General features: G+C 37.5%; 1 protein-coding gene across 1 annotated transcript; it reads right to left on the bottom strand.

Annotated features, from left to right (window-relative positions):
- Positions 1–1,771: 1,771 nt before the first annotated feature.
- On the bottom strand, positions 1,772–5,759 carry LOC104452034 (G-type lectin S-receptor-like serine/threonine-protein kinase At4g27290). The gene is given in 9 exon segments (XM_039299998.1): positions 1,772–2,062; positions 2,133–2,283; positions 2,368–2,605; positions 2,765–2,972; positions 3,200–3,314; positions 3,517–3,559; positions 3,957–4,091; positions 4,236–5,297; positions 5,300–5,759. Coding segments are annotated over 9 exon segments (2,703 nt in total).
- Positions 5,760–10,053: the final 4,294 nt, after the last annotated feature.

The raw sequence follows: 10,053 nt of genomic DNA, 5'->3' as shown, positions 1-10,053 counted from the left end.
ATGTAGCTAGACAAGCCCAAAACAATGTTGTTTTGCCCTACAATTTGATTTTTAATATAAACATTAATTAAGTTAAATTAAAAAAGGGAGGAGGCATCATTTAGCAAGGGCTGTGGAGGCCCTTGCTGTCGCTGCCCCATTGTCACCAGAACGGGCTGGTGACAATGGGTTGTGGGTCGATTGGGGTAACCAAGCCCCAGCTAGTGACTAGCAACCATGGCTGATCACAGGCGAGGGCTTGAAGGCCCTCCCCTAGAGCCTTAGCCTAAAGGGGCCAAGGCCACCGCTAAATATGGCAAGGCTAGGCACCTACCCCACCCTAGCTAGTAGCGGCCCTTGGCTTGATCTGGGCAAGGGTCAACAACCCTCATCGAATCTAGAGAAGGCTACAATCCCTTAGTCGAAATATGGGCGAGGCTATAATCGGCCAAGATAGTCACCGCTAGCTAAGGCCCATCGACCTTAGTGACCTCGGGTTGTAGAGGCTCTCGATGAATGCTACCTCTCCCTTTTTTTTTCAAAATTTAATTTAATTAATATTTATATTAAAAATAAAATTTGGGAGCAATATGATGTTATTTTGGGATAAGGAGTGCTCAGTAAACATTCTAAAGAACCATGTAGACCAATTTTATCATTAAAATGATGTCATGTTGGATTTTCAGCAAGCCTCGTTGGAATTGGCACTTGAGTGTCCAATTTTCACAAAAAAAGTGGCACTTATGTGTACTTCTTAAAACTTTTGGCACTTATATGTCTATTCGTGTCAAGTTTTGGCACCTAGGATGTCCGACCGACCCTCCTCTTGAATCAGTAAGAATTATCCAGAGTTGATGTTAATTGTTCTCAAACCCGGAAACAACTTAATTCCACACCGGTGAGTTTCCCAGGTCTTTTAGACTCTCTTCGCAGCTAATGAAAGTTTGGTTTCCATTTGCACACATTATTTTTTTCATCGACAGTCGTTAATAGAACCAAACTTGGCAGTGCACGCCCCAACCCAAACTACTGGTGAGTTTGGCAGGTCTTCAAGGTCGCCAGTTTTAGGGCCGAGGTGTCTGAGCTCCCAATTCCGAGTTTAAAATCGGGCATGGTTCAAGATTCTAGCCATGCAAACGACCAACTTGGCCGTGCATGCTCCCAGCCCAAACTACTTCCTATCTTTCCAAAAAATGGGTGACTATTCCCTTATTTCTATTTAGAGTGAACTAAGACCCTATTTAGTTCAAAGTTCAACGTTACCCAAATTTTGGTATGAAATCGACAGAGACCAGGTTATGTGCCGAGTCAACCGAATTCTGAAAAAAACCGTTTTCTTAAGGCTTCAAACTAATAGTCATGTTGACAACTATGAAAGAAAAGTAAGGACGTCCTTGACTTGGCCTGCGTGCATTATACCTGGCCCTTTTTTAAAAAACTTGATTTCAATCTCAACAAAGAATGCCATCATTCCTGAAGGGAAGTGATTTTGATGGTGATAGGGAACTCAATCAGATAGAAACGTGCTCTCTGAAGTCAAGATTTTTTTTTTTTTTTTTTGAGCAAACTTTGAAGTCAAGATTAAGTGCTGAACTTATGGAAGATACAGAGTTGAAGAGATTTTCTTTTCTGGGCCAACGATGCAGAGTTTTTGGGGGAAGATTGCCTTGAACGGGAACTCTTGGCTTTCAAATACAAATTTGTAAAAGAGGACGTCGGAATCTGTAGAAAAGACATTCCATGTACATTCAGCTTGCAAAAGAGAAACAATGCAAGTCATGGCCATGACTCTTTATCGAGCAGATAATACTGTCACGGTCATTTCATTTGGTTGACTTTGTGAAGTGCTTTCTTGGAGTAGATTCCTTTCATTGAAAAACCCTGGCTCTTTTGGAAGAGGCAATTCGACGTCGCTTCCCAGCATTATAACCACAGTGGACATACTTGGCCTATCATCAGGGCATCGCTGCACGCACAATAAGCCAATATGAATAGAGCGCAATGCTTCAGAAGTACTGCATGAGTTCTTGACCAACTTGTCAAGCAACTGCATGGACCTGCCATCTGTGAATAGTCTCCAAGCCTGACCACATTGAAACCAACTATTAGGAGCATTTCTTGCAGCTCGAAGGTGAACAGTATTATGAACTTACATGTCCTAGAAGATTATGACGGTGGTCTGGATGATGAAACCCTCTGTTTCTCTTCCCGCTTACAATCTCGAGCACCAATACACCATAGCTAAAGACATCAGATTTTGTTGAGAAAACTCCATCAAGAGCATACTCTGGAGACATGTAACCACTACAGAAATTGATGTATTGAAACCATCAGTTTGAAAGCGAATTGAGCACAGAGGTCATCACTTTCTGCATTAAAAGTACTTACTATGTTCCAACCACTCTGTTAGTATTTGCCTGTGTCTCATTCCCTGTGAAGATTTTAGCCAAGCCTAAATCAGAGATCTTAGGGTTCATCTCATAATCTAACAATACATTGCTAGCTTTCACATCTCTGTGAATGATCCTGAGACAGGAATCTTGATGAAGGTAAAGAAGCCCCCTAGCAATCCCATTGATGATGTTGAAACGAGTGGACCAGTCCAGTCGCTTCCTCTGCATTGGACCTGTCAAAAATTCATTTCACATTAGTAAACTCTGCACGGTTTGTAACTTACGAGGAGTAAGGCATCAATTTATTCATTTGCTAATATGCTACTTTAGTGACAGTATTTTGGAGCTTTCATAAAATTCCTGCTTCTAAGGAATTGAGAAAGTAACCAGACCAAAGAGAAATGAGTCCAAGCTCCCGTTGGGCATGAATTCATAGATCAGAAGATTTTCTTCCTCAATGCAACATCCTAAAAGCTTCACTAGGTTCCGGTGTTGCAGCTTGGAAACATATTGAACTTCATTTTTAAACTCATGCAGCCCTTGTTTTGAGTTCCTTGACAGCATCTTCACCGCAATTTCTTGACCATCCCTCAGCACACCCTGCATATGGTCAACTTGTTTAGTGAAAATAATTCCTGGCCTACTCTTTCTCTCGCTAGAATTCCACTCACAGTAACCAAACATTTTGGGATCAAGTTATTCAGCCTCTCATTAACATATTCAAGAATCTTAAACAAATTATGCGAATGCAACAGCGAAGGCACTACTTTACAATCCTCAAATAGCAATAATGTCCTTCTCGAGAATAGCTTGCACAATTTTAGTACCTTGTAGACAGGTCCAAAACCACCTTCTCCAAGCTTATTATCGGTCGAAAAGTAATTGGTCGCAAGAGCTACTGTAGACAAGTCAAATAGTGGCAACTCAAGATCCTCCTTTGGGTTTTCACAGTTGTCTCCTGATTCAAAACTGTCCCATTTAGCTGGAGCACAAATTATATGAAATTGATTTGCAAATATCTATGGGTGGCTTCTGCATTAATTCAGATTCCCTTCAATCATGATGCGACAAAGGCATGCTAATAGCTAAATATGAAAGCATTGAATTGTGAACATATTAGGATAATATGATCGCGATTGCAAGTGATTTGTCATTGTTTCGCACCTCTGACACTGACATACAAATGCCTTGAACAATTTGGTTGAGACTGACTGACTTTGTCAGCTCATCATGGAATCTTTTAGTGACCTCTCATTGGTGATGTGGAATAGTAACATAAAATAAATAGAAAATCTTATAACTGTTGGGCTTGGTGAGGATGAATGCTGAATGTGACATGTGACATGAATGCAGAATCCCCTCTAGTGATAGTCTAATTGGGAAAAAAAAAAAATCACTTATACTAGAGGGCGACTAATGTAATGAACGCGAGACAAGAAATTCTTGTGCTCAATAATAGAATAATTACTGGGAGGTCTTGTAAAATACCTACTTGTAAGTGACGAAATGACTAATGTAAAAACTGGAAATGATGAGAACCAGAATACAAAATCTGACAGCACTGTATCATAAAGTACGGTTTACCCTCAGGAAGCTTCAATTTCTTCTTCTTGCATTGTAGAACACAGATGGTGAGAACCAGAATGAGCAAAACAGACCCGAAAGAAACTGCCAAGCCCATGACCAGCTTATGCTTCTTTTGTTGTGATGACAGTAAAGCTAAGAGAAGAAGCAGGAGCACAGAGGATTAGGAATAAGAACAAGGTATCACTGATATTGCAATTCGCTAAGCTCTCCCTCAAAGATATGTGTCCATTTTTCTCTTCAATATCCAGAAAATTCATGTCTATAATAAATAAATACCTGATTCTGACACAGCCATCCGGATGTAGAGGTCCTGCCCGTAGTCGCTGTACCCCCTAATGTCAATCAGCTCGCCGAACCACAGCAAACAACCACTTCCTCCGTTTCGAATGTCTAAGTTCGAATAAGCCATACATGAACATTTTTTCATGCAAACTACTTCGCATTCCTGAAGATTCATGCTCTCGTTAAACCACGAAGACCGAGTATCTGGCAATTTTAACCAAGAATACTTCACAAATATGTCCTTTTCACAATCCAAAGGATTTCTCCTCACACACCCATTTGACCAATCCAACGTATCCAATTCTTGAGAAAATCGGGGCACGAAGCCTTTCAAGCACCTACACACTGGGGAAGTATCGACCCTACAGCTAGCATAGGCACCACAGGATGCATAGTTGTCACATTGGTCTATTGGCGAGGAGATGTAACGCATCCAATCCTGCGTTCGTTCAATCCAAGCAAATCGTTGTACGATGCCATTGGTCGTCAATGTCAGCCTGGAAGAGACCGATCTGTTGAGGAGCTCGTAGTGGTAGTACATCTCTTCCTCATTTAACACAAATTCATATCTGTAGTATGGGTTTGTATGTAAATAAGGGGTGCCACTAAATCGAAGACCATTCCATGGTCCTGTCCTGAACTTGATGTCAGAACCCTGCTTCAATAGGAGTTGTGGGTAGCCATTCGGATCAAGTTGAAACGTGAAGTTGCCTGGAGAAGGATCATCAATGCTCTTCCATGATTTTAAATAACGATTGAAGCCTGATTTTCTATTCCATCCGATCTTCATACCAGCCAGAAGTGTATCTGTAGGATGGTCAAAACTCTGCCACAGGAAAGTATTGGGATCACTGCCTTCTGCATCTCTCACAACCAGATTTCCTGAATCCAAGAGCTGCGCAACTGGATTACGCACTGGTATTGACAAGTTTGATGACCAGACATCACTTCCATTCCCATCGAGAAGGACGAGACTTCCATGGCTAGTAACCCTCAAAGTGCCTGATGCATCCGCAAGGGGTGCAAGTCTATTTGCAACCCACACTATTGTCATTTGGTTATTTTCTTGTACCATATTCCCAGATATCGCTTTGGCGGATGCCCCCTACTGAAGAACCCCAGCTCAAATGTCTCACCAGTAGAGATTAGGCTCTCGCCACCTTGAATTGACTGATTTGTTGTTATGGTATCTAGGGCATTGGAAACAAGGGCATTACAAGAGAAGAGAACAAGACACATGGAAAGAGCCACAAAAGCTTTCATACTGCTTGAAGCAGTCTGGTTCTCTAAATCAGCGAATCTGCTTAATGAACTAAGAAGACGGAAGAAAGGGAGAAGAGAAATCACTGAAGAATGAAGACCCCTGGAATCTAAAGGCTTATCTGGAGCCACAGGCTTTTTCCATGAACTGATAACAAGCCATTGGGAAAAGCCACTAAGTTCCAAGTCAGTGTACCAATTGCCAATTGTGACATCGACATAAAAAAAATCCCCAAAATCAAACAAGCTATTGTCCATGACTAATTCCAACTTCCCATTGATTGCCAATCCTAACTCATTGAAAATCTCATAACCTTTTTTGTGCAACATAAATTTTTAAATCTTTAAAAAAATTCACGACAAATTGCATTCGAATTATGAAAGAAGAACAAAAATAAATACAACATGTCCAACTAGAACATGATCAATTAATAAAAATTTGCAAAAAAAAAAAAAAAGAGTAGAGAAAAAAAATATTAAAGTTTAATGATTTGGTTTTTTTTTTTTCTCACTTTTGTGCTATAGATGTAAGAATGAGATTGTGCTCTTGTCATTACGCAATTGCCTAAACTTTTAGGGTGTGTTTAGTAACCGTTCTATTCCTATGAATAATTTTTGTTTAAAAATGATTTGTTTTTGTTCTGTTTCCAGGAATAATTTCTGAGTTTTTTTAAAGCGCTTATCTAGAGCCACAGGCTTTTTCCAACAAGCCATTGGAAAAAGCCACTAAGTTCCAAGTCAGTGTACCAATTGCCAATTATGACATCTACAAAATCGAACAAGCTATTGTCTAGGACTAATTCCAACTCCCCATTGATTGCCAATCCTAACTCGTCGAAAATCTCATAATCTTTTCATCTTTTTTTTTCGCTAACCCGGGAACCATCGTATAGCCGGCAGCTGACGGCATAAACTCGGGGCAGACTAGGCCACCACCACAGACCCAGCCACGGGTGAGTCGCGCGAATGTGACGCCTCTGGGATTCAAACTCCTCCCCTTCGTGAGGGGGAGAGAGCTCGAAGCCAACTACGCCACCATGGGCTGTGGTATCTCATAATCTTTTTTGTGCAACATAAATTTTTAAATCTTTAAAAAAATTCACGACAAACTACATTCGAATTATGAAAGAAGAACAAAGGTAAATATGACATGTCCAACCAGAACATGATCAATTAATAAAAATTTGTAAAAGAAAAGAGTGGAGAAAGAAAGTAGTAAATTTCAACGATTTGCTTTTTCTTTTTTTTCACTTTTGTGCTACATATGAAAGAATGAGATTGTGCTCCTCTCATTACGTGATTGCCTAAACTTTTAGAGTGTCTTTAGTAACCATTATGTTCTTGGGAACAATTTTTTTTCAAAAATGACTTTTTTTTTTTGTTCTGTTCCTAGGAATAATTTCTAAGTTTTTTTAAACCGCTTATCTAGAGTGAGAAGATTTTTCCATGAACTGATAACAAGCCATTGAAAAAAGCCACTAAGTGCTAAGTAACTGTACCAATTGCCAATTGTGACATCTACATAAAAAATCCCCAAAATCGAACAAGCTATTGTCTATGACTAATTCCAACTTCCCATTGATTGCCAATCCTTACTCATTGAAAATCTCATAATCTTGTTATGCAACTTAAATTTTTAAATCTTTAAATAAAATCACGACAAACTGCATTCGAATTATGAAACAAGAACAAAGATAAATACGACATGTCCAACTAGAACATGATCAATTAATAAAAAATTGCACAAAAGAAAAAAGAGTAGAGAAAGAAAATATTAAAGTTCAACGATTTGTTTTTTTATTTTTATTTTTACTTTTGTGCTAGGGATGTAAGAATGAGATTGTGCTCCTATCATTACGCAATTGCCTACACTTTTAGGGTGAGTTTAGTAACCATTCTGTTCATGCGAACAAGTTTTGTTCAAAAATGATTTTTTTTTCATCGATTGCCAGGAATAATTTATAAGTTTTTTTAAAGCATTTATCTGGAGCCACAGGCTTTTTCCATGAACTGATAACAAGCCATTGGAAAAAGCCACCAAGTTCTACGTCAGTGTACCAATTGCCAATTGTGACATCTACATCAAAAATCCCCAAAATCGAACAAGCAATTGTCCATGACTAAATCCAACGTCTCATTGATTGACAATCCTAACTCATTGAAAATCTCTTAATCTTTTTTGTGCAAAATAAATTTTTAAATCTTTAAAAAAATTCACGACAAACTGCATTCGAATTATGAAAGAAGAACAAAGCTAAATACGACATGTCCAACCAAAGCATGATCGGTTCATAAAAAAATTGCAAAAAAAAAAAAAAGAGTTGACAAAGAAAATATTAAGTTTAACGATTTGGGTTTTTTTTTTTTCACTTTTGTGGTACAAATGTAAGAATGAGATTGTGCTCATGTCATTACGCAATTGCCTAAACTTTTAGGGTGTGTTTAGTAACCATTATCTTCCTTGGAACAATTTTTGTTCGAAAATGACTTCTTCTTTTTTTTTTTTTGTTCTGAACCCAGGAATAATTTCTGAGTTTCTTTAAAGTCCTTATCTAGAGCCACAGGCTATTTCCATGAACTGATAACAAGCCATTGGAAAAAGCCACTAAGTTCCAAGTTAGTGTACCAATTGCCAATTATGACATCTACATAAAAAAACCACAAAATCGAACAAGCTATTCTCCATGACTAATTCCAACTTTCCACTGATTGCCAATCCTAACTCATTCAAAATCTCGTAATCTTTTTCATCCAACATAAAATTTTTAAATCTTTCAATAAAGTCACGACAAACTGCATTTGAATTGTGAAAGAAGAACAAAGATAAAAATAACATGTCCAACAGAACATGATCTATTAATAAAAATTTGCAAAAAAAAGGGTATAGAAAGAAAATTTTAAAGTTTAATGAGTTGGGTTTTTTTTTTCGTTCTCTTTTGTGCTATAGATGCAAGAGTAACACTATGCTCCCGTCATTACGGAATTGCCTAAACTTTTCGGGTGTGTTTAGTAACCATTATGGTCCTAGGAACTATTTTTGTTCAAAAATATATATATATATTTTTTAAGTTCTGTTCCCAAGAATAAATTCTAAGTTTTTTTAAAGCGCTTATTTGGAGCCATAGGCTATTTGCATGAATGGATAACAAGCCATTGGAAAAAGCCACTAAGTTCCAAGTCAGTGTACCAATTGCCAATTGTGACATCTACATCAAAAATCCCCAAAATCGAACAAGCTATTGTCCATGACTAATTCCTACTTCCCATTGATTGCCAATCCTAACTCATCGAAAATCTCATAACCTTTTTTGTGCAACATAAAATTTTAAATCTTTAAACAAATTCATGACAAACTGCATTCGATTTATGCAAGAAGAACAAAGATAAATACGACATGTCCAACCAGAACATGATCATTTAATAAAAATTTGCAAATAAAAAGAGTAAAGAAAAAAATATTAAAGTTCAACGATTTGTTTTTTTTTTTTTTGTTCACTTTTGTGCTACAGATGTAAGAACGAGATTGTGCTCTTGTCATTACGCAATTGCCTACACTTTTAGGGTGAGTTTAGTAACCATTCCGTTCATGTGAACAATTTTTCCTCTAAATTGATTTTTTTTTTTTTGAAATGTTGCCAAGAATAATTTCTGAGTTTTTTTAAAGCACTTATCTGGAGCCACAGGCTTTTTCCATGAACTGATAACAAGCCATTGGAAAAAGCCACTAAGTTCTAAGTCAGTGTACCAATTGCCAATTGTGACATCTACATCAAAAATCCCCAAAATCGAACAAGCTATTTTCCATGACTAATTTCGTCGTCCCATTGATTGCCCATCCAAACTCATCGAAAATCTCATAACCTTTTTTGTGCAACGTAAATTTTTAAATCTTTAAAAAAATTCACGACAAACTACATTCGAATTTTGAAAGAAGAACAAAGATGAATATGACATATCCAACTAGAACATGATCGGTTAATAAAAGAATTGCAATTGCCTAAACTATTAGGGTGTGTTTAGTAACCATTATCTTCCTCGGAACAATTTTTGTTCAAAAATGACTCTTTTTTTTTTTGTTTTGATCCCAGGAATAATTTCTCAGCTTTTTTAAACTGCTTATCTAGAGCCACAGGCTATTTCCATGATATGATAACAAGCCATTGGAAAAAGCCACTAAGTTCCAAGTCAGTGCACCATTTGCCAATTGTGACATCTACATCAAAAATCCCCAAAATCGAACAAGCTATTGTCCATGACTAATTCCAACTTCCCATTGATTGCCAATCCTAACTCCTTGAAAATCTCATAATATTGTTGTGCAACTTAAATTTTTAAATCTTTAAATAAATTCACGTCAAACTACATTCGACTTATGAGAGAAAAACAAAGATACATACGACATGTCCAACCAGAACATGATCAATTAATAAAAAATTGCAAAAAAAAAAAAAAAAACAAGAGTAGAGAAAGAAAATATTGAAGTTCAACGATTTGTTTTTCTTTTTATTTTTTTCACTTTTCTGCTACAGATGTAAAAATGAGATTGTGGTCC

Source organism: Eucalyptus grandis, chromosome 8 (genome assembly GCF_016545825.1).
Source record: "Eucalyptus grandis isolate ANBG69807.140 chromosome 8, ASM1654582v1, whole genome shotgun sequence".
Classification (NCBI taxonomy): domain Eukaryota; kingdom Viridiplantae; phylum Streptophyta; class Magnoliopsida; order Myrtales; family Myrtaceae; genus Eucalyptus; species Eucalyptus grandis.
Note: the sequence above shows the minus strand (reverse complement) of the source record. Positions and strands in the feature narration are given on the sequence as shown.